The following is a 21,840-nucleotide window of genomic DNA, read 5'->3' as shown; positions in this document are numbered from 1 at the left end:
TGGTGGGTTTTAGTAGAGAATCATCTGTAAGATCTCAAATAAGATTTGGATGCTGCCTTTTAGTTCTCACACTGGTTTTGTATTTTCAGAGATGCCTTCCTTTGATTAGGTTCTGTTGGGGAATAGTGAAGGAGATGAGATCGTAACCAAGTAGCTGATTAAAGCAAAATGACTTTCAAACACATGACTTGTAGTTAGTTATAAATTATGGTACATACCAAAGTAACAAATGATATGAATAACTTACTGGTAATGCAAATATTTCTAGTAATTCAGGGATGAGAAAAAAAAAAAAAAACTGGTGAAAACACCTGAAAAAGAATACAAGAAAAAGAAACACGGTAGAATTTTATTACTGTTCTCAAGTGCTGAACTATATTCACCAGCCAGGGTATTTTAGGCTAGCAGGCTCAATGCCTATCAATATTGTGATAGGGAGTTAACATTATAATTTCGTTATATGATGAAGTATGCGATTTAAGCAAAGTAAGTGTGTTGTGTTTATATATATACCTACATGTATATACACCCAAAATACAACTTTTGTTTTCAGAATGTTTCATTTTATTTCTTTTAAGAATTTGCAGCATGAAATTAATTTTATTTGTTAACAGGCAAAGCTGAGACATCAACAAATGGAAGTTTGGCTGTAGGTGAAAAAACTCCATGGATTTTGGAAGAGATTGAATCTCGAAGGTAGCTATATATAAAGTGAAGACTTGAGCAAGTATTTTTCACTACTTAACCATAGTTATCCCATATGGTATAATAACCGTAACTGAACATTAATTTGTGAGAATGACATAAAACCAAAATTTAGTTAAACAGTCCTTAGCCCCAGGGTTTAAAGACACATTGGTATATTGGATCAGTCAAAAGGAATGGGTAAGATGGCATTTATCGGTCTGGGACTTGCTTATAACTAGAAGCCAGTTATTATATTGTTACCCCCTCTTTAAAATCTGGGTAGCCCATGGGAATGTACTTTAAGAAAAAGAGGGAGAACCACCAATTCAGATTAACGAAGCTAAAATGCCAAAAATAATAACAAAATTGTGTGCTAATAATAATAATATGGTATATATTCTAGACATTGTAAATAAATGATGACTCCTAGTTTTTGTTTTAAAATATTTCTTTTCAGCAGGAAATGTTTTTTGTTTTGTTTTTGTTTTTAGGAACTGTTTTAAATTTGTTTTCGGTTTATTGCAAAACATAGGTCACAAAGAAGACAAGCAAGAGCACTTTCTGGGAATTGTGATCATCAGGAAGGGACATCTAGTGATGATGAACTGTCTTCAGCAGACATGATTGACTTCCAAAAAACCCAAGGTCAGTTACCAGGTTTCTAATATGTCTTAATTTGAAGTATCGAAATGGTAGGAAATGCTTTGCTGTGATTGCTCTTAAATATCGTTGGGGAAATTCAAGGAAAAAGGAACACATTTTTTTCCCCTTTAAGACTTCCTGGGGTGCCTGGCTGGCTCAGTCCATAGAGCATATGACTTGTGATCTTGGGGTCATGAGTTCGAGTTGCACACGGGGGGTAGAGTTTACTTAAAAAAAAAAAAAAAAAAAGATTTTTCCTACCTTTGAAAAAATGGCATAAAATGGAGGAACATTGTGAGTTTTCTGCATCCTTATAGTTTTTTCCCTCAGCTTTTCTCATTTTTTATAAAGGAGCCATGAACAATTTGGTTTCATTTCTGTATTGTATACCTTCTATATTATCATTTTTAATTGAAAACAATTAAATTTAGGGGTGTCTGGTTGGCTCAGTTGGTAGAGCATGCGACTCTTGATCTCAGGGTTAGGAGTTAGAGCCCATGTTTAGGGTAAAGATTACTTAAAAAGAAAATCTTTTGAAAATAAATAAAACATTTAAATTTAATAACATTATTTTAGTGATTCATAGGTAAAATGTCACATATTTGAAAGAACGTGGGCTTTACAGGGCCGCCTGGGTGGTGTAGTCGGTTAAGTGTCCAACTTTGGCTCAGGTTGGTCATGATCTCACAGCTCATGGTCTCGAGCCCTGCGTCAGGCTCTGTGCTGACAGCTCAGAGCCTGGAGCCTGTTTCAGATTCATTCATTCATTCTCTCTCTCTCTCTCTCTCTCTTTCTCTTTCTCTCTGCCCCTTCCAATCCCCCACTCTGTCTCTCAGATAATAAATCAAAGTTAAAAAAAATTTTTTTTAATGTGGGTTTTACAGTCAAACAGATGGTTTCAAACCCATCTGTCTCTATTTTGTGTGATCTTAGATCCATTGACCTCCCTGAGTCTCATGTTGTTTGCTTGTTTGTCTATAAATAGTCACACCTACCTTGTAGAGAAGATAGTTATGATGCTGAAATCGCAGGGAATCAATAAGTGGTGGATTTTTTTAGTGTCAGTATTGCTATTAAAGTGGTTTTTTAAAAATAAAAGGTAATTTATCTGTTAATATCAAAGGAAAGTTTTCAGCTCTGTTGAGTACATACGTCATTACACGTGATGATGTTTATAGGAAGCAAAGCTCACAAACTTAAAATGCAAAATATACAGAGACTCCTTTTGTTTACAGGTGAAATTTTACGGGATCACAAGAAGATTTTTGAAGATGTACATGATGATTTTTGTAATATCCAAAATATTTTGTTGAAATTTCAACAATGGCGAGAAAAGTTTCCTGATTCTTATTATGAAGCTTTCATTAGTTTATGCATACCGAAGCTTTTAAATCCCCTAATCCGACTTCAGTTGATTGATTGGAATCCTCTTAAGGTATTTAAGCTTAACATGTGAAAGAAATAATTCTGTCCTGTTCATTACTGAAGTGCCCTTGTTATTAGGTTAGCTTTAAAATACACAGAGTTGGAATTGATAATTAGTGCTTTGGGGTAGTAGTCTGCATTCATGTTTTCTTGGTTCTTCTCTTATATTTAAGGCTGAATAGCACTAAACATCTGTCAAGGAAACACTTTTTTGTTGTCTTTCAGCTTCTTCTATGGTAAGTTAAGGTCATTTTTAAATCATTGAAAAATGTGAAGGTAGTATTAGCTTTTAAGAATTTTAGTCTGTGTGATATAGGTACCAAGAGTTTTGAAGTTGGAGATGCTATATTGGGACTATTTGGTTTGGAAAGCTACACTGAGGAGGAGGGATTTAAATGAGGATTTGAAGGTTATATAAGATTTAAAACAGGAAAAAAAAAGGAAAACTTTTTTTGTAAAGGTACGTAAGGAGAAATCCTAGTTCAGGAGCTAGAGGTTGCATAGAGGTTCATATCCTAAAGTAAGAGATAGGAACTTATTTTGATAAATAATGGGAAGAGTAGAATTATGAAAGTAGTGTTTTAGGAAGTCCTAGCAGCTGGCTAACTTGGAGGGAAGAAACAGGTGAGATAATACTGGAAGGCTATTGCTGTAGCCCAAGTTCAAGGTAGTGAATCCCTTACATACAGTGATAGTGATAAAGGGAAGAGAAATAAAAGGTTGATTATAGGAGGTTTTGTGAATTAAGGATCAGTAAAAAGCTTCTGCACAGTGAAGGAAACAACAAAACTAAAAGGCAGCCTATTGAACAGGAGAAGATATTTGCAAATGACATATCTAATAAATTAGGGTTAGCATCTAAAATGTATGAAGAACTTATACAGTTCAACACCCTCAAAAAACCAAACAATGCAATTAACAATTGGGCAGAAGACACGAATAGACATTTCTCCAAAGAAGACATCCACACAGCCAACAGACACATGAAAAGATGCTCAACATAATTGATCATTAGGGAAATACAAATCAAAACCACAGTGAGACATCACTTTAAACCTGTCAGAATGGCTAAAATAAAAAACACAAGAAACAAGTGATGGCGAGGATGTGCAGAAAAAAGGAATCTTCATGCACTGTTGGTGGGAATGCAGACTGGTGCAGCCACTATGGAAAATGGTATGGAAGTTCCTCAAAAAGTTAAAAAATAGAACTACCCTCTGATCCAGTAATCACACTACTGGGTATTTACCCCCAAAATACAAAAACATTAATTCATACACGCACCCCTACGTTTGTAGTAGCGTTATTTACAGTAGCCACAGTATGGAAGCAGCCTAAGTGTCCATCGACTGATGAAAGGATAAAGAAGATGTGGGGTATGTGTGTGTGTCTCTATATACACAATGGAATATTACTCAGCCATAAAAAAGAATGAAAGCTTGCCATATGCAACAACATGGATGGAGCTAGAGAGTATAATGCCAAGTGAAATAAGTCAGAGGAAGACAAATACTATATGACTTCACTCAAATGTGGAATTTAAGAAACAAATGAGCAAAGGAAAAAGACAAATCAAGAAATACACTCATAACTGTGGAGAACAAACTGATGGTTACCAGAAGGGAGAGGGTTAAGGGAATGGGTGAAGTAGGCAATGAGGATTAAGGAGTGCACTTGTGATGAGCACTGAGTGATGTATGGAATTATGGAATCACTATATTGTATACCTGAAACTGATATAACTATTTTAACTATATTGGAATTAAAATTAAAGAATTAGTAAAATACCAAGAATAACCTTAACACACCACATTGAAAGGTGACCCCAGTGTTTTGATTCTGGGTTATTAGAACAGCGGTAGTTCCATTAATAGGAATGGGAACTTTCCAGAGGGAAAAAGATTTTGAAGGAAGTTTTACTTTGTACATGGATGCTGAAATGATAGTGGAACATCCATGTGGATGTGCCTAGTAAGAAAATGGAAATGAGAAAACAAAGTTGTAAGAATAGAGGAAAACTGAAGATAAAAATTTAACGAAGTAAAGGCGACAGAACCATGTCCTTTTATCTTTCTCTGCCCCAGTCATGCATGTCTGTTGCTCACTGTGTTGGGTTCAGGGCCAGGCAGTGTTCATAATATAGAAACTAAGCTTATCCCTAAGAAAATGGTAAGCAGTTTGTTGCACAGGAGCCTCGTTGTTAAGCACTCAGGCCAAATTGAGTACTCTGTTACACCTAGTGGAGATCTGTTCATTCATTCATTCATTCAACAGATCATAATTGGCCATCTGCTACTTGCCTCATAAGCTAAACCACCTATAAAATACACACTTGTGCCTATGAGAATTGAGGGAACCAAAAGTGAATTTTGTATGATGTAAATTGAATTTTTGTGAACAAAATCTGTATTTATTTTAAGTGATATTCTTACAAATGTATATATTTTTTTCAGTAGTAAAGTGTGGTAGGTTCTGAATATGGCATTTTTGGCATATTTGTCATATGAGTGATGCATGGAATGTAGTTTTCTGTCATATTTTTGAGACATCTTGTCCTAGTCATGCCATCCTGCCTACCCTTGGTCTAGTGTTTTATACAGGGGGTTAAAATATGGAATTACTCTTTTTTTTCCTCAGAAAAGCTCTAGTGATTACTGAAAAAACTAACTTTTTAAAAATAAACTGTATAAGAATTTATTGATAACTTTAATAATTTTATTTATAAGTTTGATGCTGTAGGCTTAAAACAGATGCCATGGTTCACATCTATAGAAGAATATATGGCTAGCAGTATGGAAGATTCAAAGAAGGAAGATGGTTCTGATAAGAAAATCTTGTCTGCTATCATCAATAAAACAGTTATTCCTCGACTTACAGGTACTGCTTTGTAAACTTGATAAAATTAAATTGTTCTCTGGCAGATCGAAGATCATTAATTTCTGTTACAGTCACAGATTCTTTTATCAGAAGTTTTCAAATACAAGGAAAGTAATATGCATTAAAAATCAAGAGATGTCATAATTGAAGGTGGTTAAAAGAGCTTGTTTGCACAAGTGATTGGCTACCAGACTAGCTAGTATTCTTCAGCCTTTAGCATTTGTGACATTAGTGTTGCTTTTATAACCCCTAAGTCATTTATTTGATTCCTACTGCATGTATTTCTTCCTTTCCCTTGACTTCTTCCCCTTTCTTGTTATTTTCTTTTTTAACGTTTATTTTTGAGAGAGCAAGACAGAGCATGAGCAGGGGAGAGGCAGAGAGAGAGGGAGACACAGAATCCAAAGCAGGCTCCAGACTCTGAGCTGTCAGCACAGAGCATGATGAGGGACTTGAACTCAACCAACTGCAAGATTGTGACCCCAGCCAAGCCAGACACTTAACTGACTGAGCCGCCCAGGCATCCCTTGTTATTTTTTCTTTAAAAAACATTACTACATCTTCATATCTGCATTTAGCATTGATGCTTGTGCTTCAGTCTGAAGGCTTATTTAAACTGAAATTGTACTTGATAAAGATCTGTTTCACCACGGCCCTGAGAATGGATTTTGATAGCAAAGTCTATAGAACTGTCTTAAATGATGAAGCAACTACTTTCTATTGCTTCTTAGCCAATTTGGCTAAAACTTTAAGATTTTTCTCAGCATATCTTGCAGTGCAGTCATGGTTGTATTAAGTTACTACTTTTACCTAGTTGTCTTAATGATAGCACAGAATGTATATGACTGATTTAAATACTCTTCTGAAAACTCCAAATACTTCACTTAAAATTAAACCTCAAGTAAGTAGAATTATGAGAAATTAATACTGTGTATTTATTCTTAAGTTCTTTCCTGGATGCCCTTGTACTCTTCATGAACCCCTAGGCTATTTCATACTCTATTTTAGTGTTATCTATATTTTTGTTCATTGTGGTAACCAGTAACTAAATGTGGTTATTAAAATACACATTTCAAGGAAATAAAAATTAAAATTCAGTCCCTCAGTCACACTAATGACACTAAATTCTTAGTAGTCATATGTAGGTCGTGTCCATAAAATAGCGCAGATATAATGTGTTTTTTCCATCATTTAGAAAGTTACTTTGGATGGTACTCCTCTACACAATTTTAAGTCCAAAGGAACCAGAGAAAATCCGCATCTTTCTTATCAAAGTACCTTCCGAATACATCCACTTGGATGTTCAACAGGCACCTCACAGTCCACATGTCAGATCATACTTAAATCCTTTGCTGTAGATCTGTTCTTCTTATATTCCTTGTCTAGAAAGTGACATCTCCATCTATCTACCCGTGTATTCAAACCAGGACTTTCAAGTCATTCGCTCCTCCATCTTCCTTCCTTCTTTCCTTCCTTCCTTCCTTCCATAAACAATTGCCACATCTGGTTTTTTTTCCATTTTCTAACCTATTTTCTATACAACAACCAAAGTAATCTGTCTAAAATGTGAATCTGCTTCTGTCATACCTTACTTAAAACACTTTATTATTCTTAACTGCCCTTGGGATGAAGTCTAAACTCTTTAACATGACTTTCTTAGTCTTTCAGAATCACCTCTCTGCTTAGTAATTCTCCAACCCCATTTCTTGCTGAGCTCCACTCCTGTTTTCCCTCATCCCCACTTGTGTATTTCAGCTGTATTCTTCTTGTATCTTCTATGTTTCATCGTTTTGACAAACCTCCCAGCCCACTTCTTCTATCTTGCTAACTCCTCTTTATCTGTCAGGACTCAGTATGGACATCACTTCTAGGAACTGGTTTAGGCACACCTTTCTGGGTTCCTGTAGCACTCTGAACTTGTAGTGATACTTACACATTGAATTGTAATTGCTGATATAAATGTATTTGCCATTAGAGTTCTTCAAAGGCAGCTACCTACCTAATAATCTTGTTTATGCTGTCTCTTGTACTGAACATTAGGTACATAGTAGGCTCTCAGTATTAGTTGACCAGTTATCTCTAAAGTTATTAGAAGCCTAACTTTCCAGATGCTTGAGAAATCACTGTTTTGTTTTTTGCTTTTTTTTTTTTAACCTATTTCATTTTTTCTGTTATTTCACTTGTGTTTTACAAGGGTCTGTCCTATGTCAGACCCTGTTGTTGCTTCAGCATATATAGTGAATAATAATCCCTTCCCTCCAGGAGCTTATATTCTGTAAACAAAAAAAAATAAATAAACAAGATAAAATCTAGAACATATTAGTTATGAGGGCTAAGATGAAAAGGTAAGGGAAAGGGATACAAATTATTGAAGAGGAGTGCAATGTAAAATAGATTGGCTAGGGGTGCCTCGGTGGCTCAGTCAGTTGAGCGTCCAACTCTTGATTTCAGCTCGGGTCATGATCCCAGGGACATGGCATAGAGTACCACGTTGGGCTCTGCCCTAGACTAGAGCCAGCTTAAGATTTCCCTTAAGATTCTCTCTCCCTCTCCCTCTCTTCCCCACTCATGTACGCTTTCCCTCTAAAATAAAAAATAAATAAATAAAATAAAATAGATTGGCCAATTCCGAAAGGAAGAAGTGGGCCATATGAACATCTGAGGAAACAGAATCCAAGGCAGTGGAAACAGCAAACACAAAGGCCCTGAGGCAGGAGCTGGCCTAATTTGATTGAAAAACAGCACATAGGCCAGCCAGTGTAGCTATACTAGAGTGAGGAAGGGTGGAAAGCAGGTAGAAGTTAACAAAATGACATGAGCTACATTATGTGAGTCCTTATAATCATTTGTAAGGACTTCATTTTTTTTATTGTAAGTGAAAAAGTGAGAAGTAATTGAAGAGTTATTTTTTTTTAAGTATACTTACTTTGAGAGAACAAGTAGGAGAGGGGCAGAGAGAGAGGTGGACAAAGAATCCTAAGTGGGCTCTGTGCTGACAGCAGAGAGCTTGATGCAGGGCTTGAACTCATAAACCACAATTTCATGACTTGAGCTGAAGTTGGTTGCTTAACTGACTGAGCCACCCAGGTGCCCAGAGAGTTTTGAACAGAGGAATGATACTATCTGCCTAACATTTTAACAGAATCGCTGTAGTTACTGTGTTGAGGATGAACAGTGGGCAGACTACGTAAGCTTTTGCAGTAATTAAGCAACAGATGATACTGGCTTGGACTAGAGTGTTAAAAGTGGAGGTGCTGAAAAGTGGTCGAATTAAGCATACATTTCAAAGACAGCACTAACAGTTTGAGAATGGATTGGTTGTGTGAGTAAGAGAGGAATCAAGAGTGACCACATGGGATTGGGCCTGAGCATTTGGAAGGACAGATTCGCCATTTCCTGAAATGGAAAAGACTGAGAGGAGCTTTAGGGTAAGGAGGTGTTATCAGGAGCTCAGTTTGACAAATGTTGAGTTTCTGATGCCTACCATCCAGGTAGAGATATCAGCTAGGTTGTTGAATATATCAGCATAAAGGAGAGGTCCAAGTAGCAGACATAAATTTGGAATTTATCAGCACGTGGATGACATTTAAAGCTGCAAAACTGACCTTAAATACTAAGGGATAAACATGAATAGGAAAGAGAAGGTAAGTGAGCTGAGTCCTGAGGTACTCCAGCATTTTTAAAGTCAAAAGAGATGAAAGGCAGCCAGTAAAGGAGACCAGAGAGGTAGGTGCAAAACTCGGAGTGGTATCCCAGACGCCAAGAAAAAAAATGTTTGATGATGCCTGGGTGGCTCAGGTCATGATCTCGTGGCTCGTGGATTCGAGCCCTAGATGGGGCTCTGCACTGATAGGGCAGAGCCTTTTTGGGATTCTCTCTCTCTACCCCTCCTGCATTTGTTCTCTCTCTCCCTCTCTCTTTCTCTCTCAAAAATAAATAAAAATTTTTAAAAATGTTTGTGAAGGAAATGATCAACTGTTGCAGATAAATCAGATGGGGACTAGAATCAGCCATTAGGTTTTGCAATGTGAAGGTCACCTGTGATGGTAAAAGTAGTTGTTTAGGTAGAATGGTTGGAGATCAGGCCTAATTGAAGTATATTCGAGAGTTAATAGGAGATAAATTGAAAATAGACAGTTCAGAGAGTTTTTTGAAGAATTATTATAAAATGAAGGAAAGAAATAAGGCCGTACTAGAGGGGAAAGAAGGGTCAAGGGAGGCATTATTTTTAATATAAGAGAATAATTGGAGACTGATGGGGAAGATCCAGTAGAAGCAATGGCAATACCGGAGTTAAGAGGGCAGAATTCTGGGGGTGCCTGAGTGGCTCAGTCAGTTAAACACCTGACTTCAGCTCAGGTTGTGATCTCACAGTTTGTGAATTCAAGCCCCTCATTGAGCTCTATGCTGGCAGCACAGAGCCTGCAGCCTGCTTCGAGTTCTGTGTCTCCCTCTCTGCCTGCTCCCCACCCCGCCACCGTCTCTCAAAAATAAATAAATATTTTAAAAATATTTAAATAAAGAGGGTAGAATTCTGGGAACAGAATCTTCCAGTAAGCCAAAGGGGTTGATACCTTTTGCACAAATAAAAGATTGGCCTTAGCGAGGAGTGTGGTGCTTTATCCATGAGAATGGAAGACAAGAATATGTGGGTATAGATGCAGGTAGGTGTGTAGATTCTGTGGTAGTCCTTTGTAGAACATCTCTTATCTATTTTCTCATCGTCGAGGAAGTAATCAGCTGAAGATGAGAGCAAGGGAAGAGAAGAAAAAAGTAAATAGTCATCTAGAAGAGTCAAGTCCATTAACAGAGTGAAGAGGAAGGAAAGCACAGGAAATAATCATCTGCATGGGAGGGAGGGGGAATGGGCCAGGGAAACAATGATTACTAGACAGCTTGAAGAGTTCACTGGGGTTTCACAGTGATAAATTTAAAGTGTATTTTTTTCTAGCCATGTTTTAGCCACATAGTTGGAGCCACAGACTCAATGACCAGTGGATTTAACTAGGGCTGTGATTGAGTGAGACAAGTTCAGCAGAGCCCAAAAAGGACAAGGAAATTGAAGATGTATGCAAATACATAATGGTAATGAATGGCATGGATTTTAATACGAAGGAGGGAAGTCTTTTCTGAAGACCTGAGTTATTTACACGTGACAGGCAAAGCAATCTAGGAAATAAATTGTACACTACTGAAACTTTTGTTTCAGACTTTATAGAATTCATTTGGGATCCCTTGTCGACCTCACAGACAACAAGTTTAATAACACACTGCACAGTGATTCTTGAAGAACTTTCCACTTGTGGAAATGAAGTTAGTAAAGGCAAACAGGTAATAATTTCTAGAGTTACAAACTTCTTGATTTATTTATAACTTAATGTAATTTTGTTATAAATGTTTGTTTACAGAAGATGCAGAAGAAATAATTACCAGAACGCAATTTGGTGAAAGATAGATTTACTTTTGATTTATAAAAACTAGGATTGACCATTTCTTGCTCTTTGTAATAATTAGATGAAAGACTATACCTTGATATTTATGAACACTTTAACAGGGATGGCAATCGTTATTAATTATAAAATACACATACATGTAATAAGACCCATATTATTGCTTTTATTCTAATTAGTTTATTCTTCTCTGTTCAGTGGTCTGATTTTTGTTCTCATGGTCCAGCCAGCCATCTTTTAGGTTTGTGAATATACATTGGCACTGCAGAGATGAGCAGGCATAAATGAATTAGTGCAAATTTGTTCCTTCTAAAAGAAAAAAATTCTTTACCTTTGTTCTTTTGGCAAAAATCTAGTAGTATTTTGGCTTTGCTTTAATGGTTATTTTTAAATTGGGTTAACATTCATGATATTAACTGTATATTTGTAGTCTGCCAAAGTTAAGAACATTAATCCCTTTAAGATTCAAAGTTCAATAGGATATGGGGCACCTGGTAGGCTCCAGTTGGTAGAGCATGTGAGTCTTGTTGATCTTAGGATTGTGAATTCAAGCCCCACATTGGGGTGTAGTTGTACTTAAAATTTTTAAAAAAAAAATCCTTAAAAAAAGTTCAGAGTATAGGTTTTCATCTTACCATGATTTAGAATTGAGTTTTACTTAACATATAAGGAGGGACCTTATAGAGGCCTTGATGAGAGTCCAGTAAATCTTATACTTTTATTGGGGTACTCTGTTTTTTAATCATTCTGTTGATGAGAATGTCATATATTCATGCAGTTAATTCAGTAAACCAATTATATGTTGAACTTTAAAGAAATTGAGAGAGATTGACTATCTAGAGAGTATCTGGAGAATAACCAAGGTGGTTGAGAAGCAAGGAGACATGTCACATTCATATTCTGAACACCATTAAATTTTAGCACTTGGAATTATTATGAAGGAGGGAAGCTGTAAGAAGTAGGAGGGAGAAGAGGGAAATGGCATGATTCTGCCTTCAAGAAGCATGTAATCTTAAAGGAAATAAGATTTACATAAATTGTTACTTAAAATAGGAAGTGAGGAGCGTCCAGATGGCTCCTGGTTAAGCAACCAACTCTTGATTTTAGCTCAGGTCATGATCTCATGGTTTGTGAGTTCAAGTCCCACATTGGGCTCTACTCGGACAGTGTGGAGCCTGCTGGGGATTCTCTCTCTCCCTCTCTCTCTACCCTTCCCATCTGCTTTCTCTCTCTCTCTCTCCCTCAAAATAAATGAACTTTAAAAATAAATAGGAAGTGAGAGGTGGAGGAGGACAAGGAACACCTATTTAATTCCCACTGTGTACTTGGCACTCTGTTAGGTCTTATACCTGTGACATCTCACTTGGTTCTAGCAGCTCTATTAAAAATTGGATGATAGCTTCATTTTACAGATGAAGAAACTGAATGTCAGAAATTTGTTCATAGTAACATCTTGAGTCAGGAGCCAGGATTTGAACCTTAATTAATCTTATTTTAAAGCCTAAGCCCATGTCACTGACCACGTGGCCTTCCCTGAGCAGCCCAGATAAAATGCTATGAAACTTCAAAAGAGGAACAGGAGAAAGAAGTTATGTTTCACAGTGGAAGACTTTATGTTCATGGTGCATTTGAACTGGGACCTAATGGAAAGTAAAGGATTTAAACATAGCAACTGATGGGAAAGAGGGCATTTTTCACCTTTCTCCAAAAGGATAAAGACAGATAACATATGAAAATCATTGCAGAAAGTAGAGATATTTAACTTAGAAGAAGATATGCGTGAAGATTCTGTATTTGAAGAAGGAATAGATTTATTCTGTGTTGTTACAGAGCATGGAACCAGGATTAGTAGAGAAGATCTATAAGGAAGTAGATATGGAATCCTGTGTTTGCTCCTTGTATGAGACTATGTAATTATAACCTAAATATAAATAGTGCTTTACCATTTTTTTTTTAATGTTTGTTTATTTTTGAGTGAGAGAGCACAAGCAGGGCAGGGACAGAGAGCAGGGGCGAACAGAGGATCCGAAGCGAGCTCTGTGCTGACACCAGGGAGCCCTATGTGGGGCTTGAACTGACAAACTGTGAGATCACAACCTGAGCTAAAGTCAGACACTAACCGACTGAGCCACCAGGTAACCCCAGTGCTTTACCATTTATTAAACACTTTCACATTATCTCACTTGATGTTCACAACCTTGTAAAATGTGTTGACTTTAACTGCATTTTACAGATGGAAGAAGGTGGGGCCCAGAGGGCCATGTCACTTGTAAAAGGTTACTTGGGTATTAAGCAATAGGTCTGACACTTCGCAACTTACAATAACTAAAATCTTTCAAAAGTGTTACAGATAGACTCATGAAGTTTTTAGACCAGTAATTTTTTATTCTGGAAGCCCTCCTACTATGAATATTGAAAATGGGTTCTTTGTGTGATTAGTAAGACACTTGACTATATCAGGATTTTTCAGTTTCAGCAGCCTTGGCACTTGGAGCAGATAATTATTTGTTGTGGGAAGTTGTCCTGTGCATTGTAGCATGCTAGCAGCTTTCCTGGCCTCTACCCACTAGATGACAGTAGTGCTCCCCAGTCTTGACAACCAAAAATATCTCCAGACATCGTAAGATATTCCCTGGGCATGGCACAGTCACTCCTAGTTAAGAATCACTGAACTACATAATGTTTCTGGCTACTAAGACGGTTGGCCTTGCCAGTGAGATCACTGTATTTTTTTCAGTGATGTGTAAGAAATTGAAGAGATGAAAAAGGTTCCAGAAGAGTGGAATCATACAGCATAGTTCCTGTTTTCGAAGTAAGAACCAGATGATTCTGTAAGCTAATCCCTGGTGAGAATAGTTTTGATTCTTGTTAAATTCTAAAATAGATTACAGAGGTGGATTATGAAGACTTTTTTTAAAAAAAGTAGTGATTACTGTAATCTGTCATTGATAGAGTGCCTAAATACAGGTGATTGCTTATAAACTCAAATTCTCTCATACTGTCTCAGTTACTTTCATGGTAAATAAGGTACTGTGCAGTTAGAGCAGGTAATATATTTAAGTATGCTATGATCGTTCTTATGGATCAAATGGAGAATGATAAGCTTAACAGTGGTATGGTGAGATACAAGAAACTGGTAGCGTATACCTAAAGAATACTGACCAAGAGGGATGTGGCTACCTATGGAGGTAGTCTTTTAGTATGAGATATCTTCTCAGTATTTGCCCTGTTCAATATTTTTTTTTAACTAGATGAAGATGTAAAATGCATGGTAATAAAGTTTGTCAATGGCACAAAGCTAGGAATTCTATCACAGACTTCTGGATAGTAGAATAGTATCCAAAAAGATTTCAAATACTGAGAAAATGGACTCTCAAAATATGCGATGTGAAAGGAATATACATTATGTACTACCCTTGCATTCAAAAATTCAGCTGCATAAATAAAAGGAAAGAAATAGCTTTGAAACAATATAGGTAAACCAGAGAGAGATCTATAATCAACAGTAAACCCAATATGAGTCAGCAGTGTCACTTGAGTAACAGAAAGATTAAGGGGAATTCTTTTTACTGGGTGTGTGCTGTTTTGAGTAAAAATGTTATATGTGCTATACTCATGGATAAGGTTTTCCTGGGTGTGTTGCATTTAATTCTGGGTATATTAAATGGAGAGTATCTAAGATGGTACAGGAAAGAGAAAATGTAGAAAAGTGAGGTATTAGTCTTAGAATCTAAAGAATTGTCATGTGGAAGGGAAATTAGATTTGTTTGTTCTGTATAATCCTAAGAAGTAAATCAGGACAAGTGAGTGGAAGAACAGGAGAGAAGTTTGTTTCTCATTGTTAACTGAAATCTAATAGTTAATAGCTGCCCAAAGATATGGGTGGCCTCACGAGATAGTGATTACCTATCATTAAATGTTTTTAGGCATAGGTTAGTTGACTAGTTAGTGCAAATGTGAAAATAATATCAGTTATGTATTTAGATTGCTAATTTTCAAATTTTTTTTTTCATCAACAGACCTTTTATCAAATTAGTTCTTACATACCCCTATACACACACACACAAAAGCACAGCTGCTCGTGCTGTAGTGAGTGCCTGCCCACACTCTCCCTTGAGGGCCTCAACATCTGCCCAAGCCACCCAGGATTATTTGTGAATATAAAGAGCAGTGTAAAAACCAGCTAGCTAAAGCTTATGAGTCTTTTCAAAGCTAGTTTAAAGCATATATAGAGGTGTATGTGTGTGGTTGTGTGGTTACTGTTTGGAGAACTTTTTTTTCCCCACAAAATAATGTATTTTGAATATTCAAAGTTAATAAGCTCAGAATTTTAAAATATGCTAATTTGTTTTAAACAGTCTTTTTAGAAAAAATGTCAAACTTAGAGAAAATTCTCATAAGTAAAAATAGCATGCTCATGGGCCCTTTACCCAGATTCACTTATCATTAATATTTTGCCCCATTTGCTTTACTATTTGCTGTCCCATTGCATATATACACATGATGATTTGTTTCTCCTGAACAAATTTGAGAGTAAATTGCCTAATTGCTAAGAATGAAGATAGTCTGTTACATAACCATGGGACACTTAATCATTTTCAGTAAACTTGACTATATTTAATCTACCATCCATGTTCCACTTCCATTGTTTGACTCAATAATGTCCTTTATAGCATTGTTTGAGAGAACTATTTTTAAGAAACAAAAGTTCAAATAATATGGAGGGGTACATGGGTGGCTCAGCCGGTTAAGCATCCAACTCTCGATCTCAGCTCAAGTCTTGATCTCAGAGTTGTGAGTTTCAAGCCCAGATAGAGCCTGCTTAAAAAAGAAAAAAACTGTTTGTCCAGGCCAGCATTCAAAAACATTTAAATTAAATGGAAGAAAAAAAAAGCATAACTTTTCTAGTACAAACACTAACTCAGTAATTTATATATATATAAGTCCAAATACTACTCCATGGAGACAATGCCTAGAAAAATGATCTTTATTCTTTTAAAATATCAGAATGTTTAAGAACTGGAGTATAAAAAATTGAATTTTTGTTTTTAATATTAAACATTGATATGTGGCCATGGAGGAATATGTCATAGATATCTGGAAAAAGAAACAGGACTTCAGTTAGAAATACTTTTTGTGAAAAAAAATATATTTGGTTGAATTCTAAATTTATGAGTAATTTGGTCAGTATAGAGTTTTTTGACAGCTTAATTTGTACTAACACACATTGTCACTGACTTGAAAATAGCCTGTTGTGTGGAATTTTTATTTTTCAAATATGGATTTCTTCTTAAGAAGGAGGGTAATAATAGAAATTTTGGTAATACATGAAGAAAAATTCAAACTCCCTTTATATTTTCATCCTAGTACAAGGACTAGACACCATTGTAGGATGTTTTCATCCAGCCTTTTACTTCAAAGTTATAATCTTAGTGACTGTGTACATTTGGATCCTACTTCTTTCCCTTATCTCATTAAATATTTAATTTTGTATGTTACTACAGTAGTCTTTATAAACTTTAATATTTTCTTGCAATGGATGGATATATCATGATGACTAAAAAGTCTCTATGATTGAATATTTTGGTTGTTCCCAATTTTTGATACACAAACAATAAAATGCATGTGCCAAAGTGAATTTACTACATCAAAGTGCATTGATAAACCAACAGAGGACCCATAGCTAGAATATATAAAAGGCTTCTACAAATCAGTAAGAAAGAATCTAATTTTTAAAAAAGAATAGACAAGCAGCTTTTAATCAGGTACTTAGCAAAATGGCATGTCCAAATGCCAAATAAGAATGAGTGGACGCTCATCATGACATTACTCAAAAGGAAAATAAAAATTAAACCATAACAGGGGCACCTAAGTGGCTCAGTCAGTTGAGGGACTGACTTTTGATTTCAATTCACGTTGTGATCCCCAGGTTGTGGAATCGAGCCCCATACTGGGTCCAGGCTGAGTGTGGACCCTGCTTGGGATTCTCTCTCCCCCCTCTTGACCTTTTCCCCCCAACCTCTCTCTTTCTCTCTCAAAGTAAAAAAAAATATTTAAAAAACATAATAAAGTATGACTGCATATCCCAGGAATTGCAAACATTAAAAAACAAAAGGATACCACCTATTAGTAAAGATGTAGGGAGGCAGGATTTCTTGTACGTAGCTAGTGGAAATGTAAATGGAATATCACTGCTTCAGAAAACATTTTGGCATTGTGTACAAAGTTGAATCTAGAGACATAAACTAAATTCCATTAGAAATTTATACCTATGTATGTTAAAAGACACGTACAAGAATTTTTATGCAGTATTGTGTATAATAGCCCCCAAACTCACAACCACCTAAATGTCCCATTATTAGTATTCATGCAACAGAATATACTATACAGCAATGAAAATGCACCAACATGGTGAATAAAGTTCTCTTGTACCTAATTGATATTTGTACCATACTGTTAAAATTACTTCTTTTGGTAAATAGACCTATGACTATCACTGATGCTTTTAAATTTTTATATAATAGGACTTACTTAAATCCATTGTTTTGAGAGTGAAGAAAGCAATAGAAGATGATGTTTTTATTCCTCTATATCCAAAGAGGTAAGAGCTGTTAATATCTAGATTATATGAAATAGCTAATCATGTAATACAGATTTAAGAAAGTAATGCAAAAGGAACTATATTAAGTGTTCTCAAATATAAATACACCTATTAAGATGCAAGTTGAGATTTCAAAAAAATATTAGTCACATTTTGTATGCCATGTATGATGCCTGACACCTGGACATAGGTTTTTTTATGACAGGTGGCATCACAGAATAGTTAAGTCCACAGATTCTGGGAGCCCAGAGTTAGCATTACTAGATATTTGACTTTGGGCCTTTGTGTGCATCAGTATCTTTGTATGTAAATTCATGCCTACTTTACAGGACCTTGTGAAGATAAAGAGAGCACTCAGAACAGTGCCTGGCACAGAAAGCCAGAAAGTATCTGTGAATTGTGGATTTACTTTATGAAACAAGTAGGGTATTTTTAGTTTTTAGTTTTCCTTGCCTGAGAAGACGGATCTAGAAAAATGTTGCTAAGGTCGATGTCAGAAAATTATTGCCTATGCTCTCTTCTAGGATTTTTGTGGTTTTAGGTCTCACATTTAGGTCTTCTATCCATTTTTGTGTATGTGTGGTGTAAGTTTATTTTTGTGTGTGTTGTAAGAAAGTGGTCCAGTTTCATTGTTTTGCATGTTGCTGTCCAGTTTCCCAGCAGCATTTGTTGAAGAGACTGTCTTTTTCACTTTGTATATCTTGCCCTTTTGATTGTACATCAATTGACCATATGAGCTTGGGTTTAATTCTGGCTCTGTATTCTGTTCCATTGATCTATGTATCTGTTTTTGTGCCAGTACCATACTGTTGACTACTACAGCTTTGTAATATATCTTGAAATCTGGAATTGTGATACCTCCAGCTTTGTTCTTCCTCATGGTTGCTTTGACTTTTTGTGGAGTTTCTGTGGTTCCATACAAATTTTAGTATTATTTGTTCTAGTTCTGTGAAAAATGCCATTGGTATTTTGATGGAGATTGTATTAAATCTGTATAGATTGTTTTGGGTAATACAGACATTTTAACAGTATTGGATCTTCCAGTCCCTGAGCATGGAATTAACTTTCCGTGTGTTTTTGTCGTCTTCAGTTTCTTTCTTTTATCCATAGTTTATAATTTGCAGAGTATAGGTCTTTCACCTCCTCGGTTAAGTTTATTCCTAGATATTTTATTCTTTTTGGTACAGTTATAAATGGGACTGTTTTCTTAATTTCTCTTTCTGCTACTTCATTATTAGTGTAGAGAAATGCAACAAATTTCTCTATATTAATTTTGTATCTTGTGACTACAGAATGCATTTATCAGTTCTAGTAGTTTTGGTGGAGTCTTTATTCCCCCCCCCCACCTTTCTATAGGAAAGGAGTACAATTGTAACCATTGTCTTGTACCTTACTTTTTTTTGACTTAGTACATCTTTGAGGTCATTTCACGTCATCACAAGAGTAGTTTCTTCATTCTTTAAGCTGCATAATATACCTTCATATAATGTACTGTAACGGGTGAGCATGTGAGTGATAAACCATTAGCAACAATGCTAGGAATAATTTTATAGACCTACCATTCTGTATACATATAGAAGGCATTCTCAGAAATAGGGTTGTTGGATCAAAGTGTACTTGTAATTTCGATGTCATCAGAGCATTCCATGTACATTCTGTTAATGTGTAAAGGCTTAGTTTGGTTAAAAAAAACTGAGTTTTTTTAAACTCTGGTTCTGGAAGATTAACAGTTTGCATTTTGTTCTTTCTCTGTTTCAAATTAGCACTATAGAAAACAAAACATCACCACATTCAAAGTTCCAAGAAAGACAGTTCTGGTCGAGTGTAAAGGTAAGCAAAAACTACAAAAATAAATTTTTTAAATTTTAAATCCAGAGTACTATAGAGCAGAGATCATCAAACTTCTGTAAAGGACCAGATAGTAAATATTTTAGGCTTTGAATGCTATACATTCTCTGTTGAACCATTTAGCTCTGCCTTTGTAGTGCAAAAACAGTTATAAACAGTTTGTAAACAAATGAGCATGGCTGTATTTCAGTAAAACTTCACTTCTGGACACTGAAATCTCAACATCATAATCTTCATGTTACCCTTTTACTTTTTTTTTTAATCCTTTCAAAATATAAAAACCATTTTTAGTTTATCGGCTCTACAAAACCAGGCAGTCAGCTAGATTTAACCCATAATCCCTCATTGTCCTATCCTGGTCTAAAAGATAAAGGAAGGCGAGCACCTGGTTGGCTCAGTCAGTTAAGCATCTGACTTTTGATTTCGGCTCACATGATCTCACAGTTTGTGAGTTCGAGCCCCACGTCAGGCTCTGCAATGACAGCACAGAGCCTGCTTGGGATTCTCTCTCTCTGCTCCGCCCCTGCTCAGGCGCATGCTTGCTTTCTCTCTCTCAAAATAAATAAACATTTAGAAAAATAAGATAAAGGATGAAGTCATGGCTAAGTTAGTGGTAATAGGGAGGGATGGTAAGAAGTTGGGTTCAGAAGATACTTAGGATGAAGCACTGAAAGTACTTAATGACTAATTAATTACATATGAAGACTATATAGGGTGCCAGCCAAGTTTCTGACTTTGGCAACTTGGTAACTTATAATATTCTTTGAGGGCATTGGAGGGGATACAGTAGGAATAGGTTTGCAGAAAGATAAAGGTCTGTTTCAGATATAGTGAATTGGAGATACCCGTGAGACAAATACAGGAATAGATATAGGTGTCTGAATTGCAGGGGACAGATCTGAGCTGGAAATTTGGGAGTCAGCCACATCTAGGCAGTGTTTGGAGCCATGGTCAGAAATGACAGCCTCTGAAGAGAGGTTCATGAGGTGAAGTACGAGAAGGCTCAGAACATTGGGAAACACTGACGTAAGAGGCAGGCAGAGAAATGAAGTCTTAAAAGAAACCTTAGAATTTATTGTGAAGCTTAGAGTGGTCACAAGAGGGTGGCATCATGAGAACTAATCAAAGGGTTTTTAAGAATGAAGGCAGGGTATTAAATGCCACCGAAGAGAATTGGGAGAAAGACTGAAAATGTTTACTGGATTTGACAATTGGAAGGTTGTAAGTGACCTCAGCAAGTCTAGATTTTAATAGGGTGAATCCATTATTTATCACATGGTTGAGTCAGGGAAAAGACTTCCCAGGAAGAGGGAGCAGCATCAACAATGACACGAAGTGTGGAAAGACACTGCAGTAAATGTGGAAAGAAAATGGAAAACACCATAAAATGCACTGAAAGAGATGGATTTGGAGGAAAAAAGGCAACCAGTGTTAATTTTGTTAGAATTTCTTATGAGTGTTTTACCCAATTTATCTCCAGACTCACAGATTATTAATCTTATATATCAGAGCAATAAGATTGTCAGCTTTGATGGTATATCAGGATCATCCATTTATATCAGGATCATCCATTGGTAACAGTAGCACTGGCTTTGTTTTTTTGAGGAGTTGTCTTTTTCATTCTTTTTCTTTTTTTAAGTGTTTATGTTTGAGAGAGTGAGTGGGGGAGGGGTAAGACAGAGGGAGACAGAGGATCCAAAGCGGGCTGTGTGCTGACAGCAGAGAGCCCAGTGCCAAAGAACCTGATGCAAGGCTTGAACTCACCAAGTGTGAGATCATGACCTGAGCCAAAACCAAGAGTTACACGCTTAGCTGACTGAACCACTCAAGTGCCCCAGTACCACTGGCTTAATAGTAGTCCTTTATGAATCCTTCCCTGAGTCCTGTGGTCTTCCCCATGGCCCCAGGCTCTGGGCATGTAAATTGAGGAGGAAAATTTTTGATCTGGAAAGGAAGGCCCCAGTGAACTTATTTGAGATGGATTTGGGGTGATAGTCCTAAAAATTGAGATAGGATGAGCAAATATATAGAGCTTGGAAAGAATTAGGTAATTGATAAAAAATCTTTTCTGCTGTTTCTAAAATTGACACTTCTGGGGTGCCTGGGTGGCTCAGTCAGTTAGGCATCTGACTCTTGATTTTGGCTTAGGTCACCATCGCACAGTTCCTGAGATCGAGCCCCATGTTGGGCTCTGCACTGACAACATGGGAGTCTGCTTGGGATTCTCTCTCTGCCTCTCCCCTGCTTGCTTGTTCATGATCACTCACTCTCACTCTCAAAATAAATAAACTTTAAAAAATAAATAAAACT

At 36.4% G+C, this 21,840-nt stretch overlaps 1 protein-coding gene across 8 annotated transcripts in view; it reads left to right on the top strand.

The window, feature by feature from the left end:
* The window catches only part of GCFC2 (GC-rich sequence DNA-binding factor 2), a 56,391-nt gene that overhangs the window by 28,038 nt on the left and 6,513 nt on the right, over positions 1-21,840 (top strand). For 4 of the 8 annotated variants that reach the window (XM_047852273.1, XM_047852275.1, XM_047852274.1 and 1 more), the window contains 7 exons: positions 615-696; positions 1,220-1,332; positions 2,565-2,764; positions 5,481-5,631; positions 10,841-10,962; positions 17,606-17,682; positions 19,446-19,512. In XM_047852273.1, coding sequence (XP_047708229.1) covers positions 615-696; positions 1,220-1,332; positions 2,565-2,764; positions 5,481-5,631; positions 10,841-10,962; positions 17,606-17,682; positions 19,446-19,512 — 812 coding nt within the window. Of the gene's footprint in view, positions 1-614; positions 697-1,219; positions 1,333-2,564; positions 2,765-5,480; positions 5,632-10,840; positions 10,963-13,056; positions 13,110-13,818; positions 13,928-17,605; positions 17,683-19,445; positions 19,513-21,840 lie in introns of those variants that run through there. The other 4 variants (XR_007150820.1, XR_007150821.1, XR_007150822.1 and 1 more) reach the window with 4 other exon arrangements.

Source organism: Prionailurus viverrinus, chromosome A3, assembly GCF_022837055.1.
Source record: "Prionailurus viverrinus isolate Anna chromosome A3, UM_Priviv_1.0, whole genome shotgun sequence".
Lineage (NCBI taxonomy): Eukaryota > Metazoa > Chordata > Mammalia > Carnivora > Felidae > Prionailurus > Prionailurus viverrinus.
Note: the sequence above shows the minus strand (reverse complement) of the source record. Positions and strands in the feature narration are given on the sequence as shown.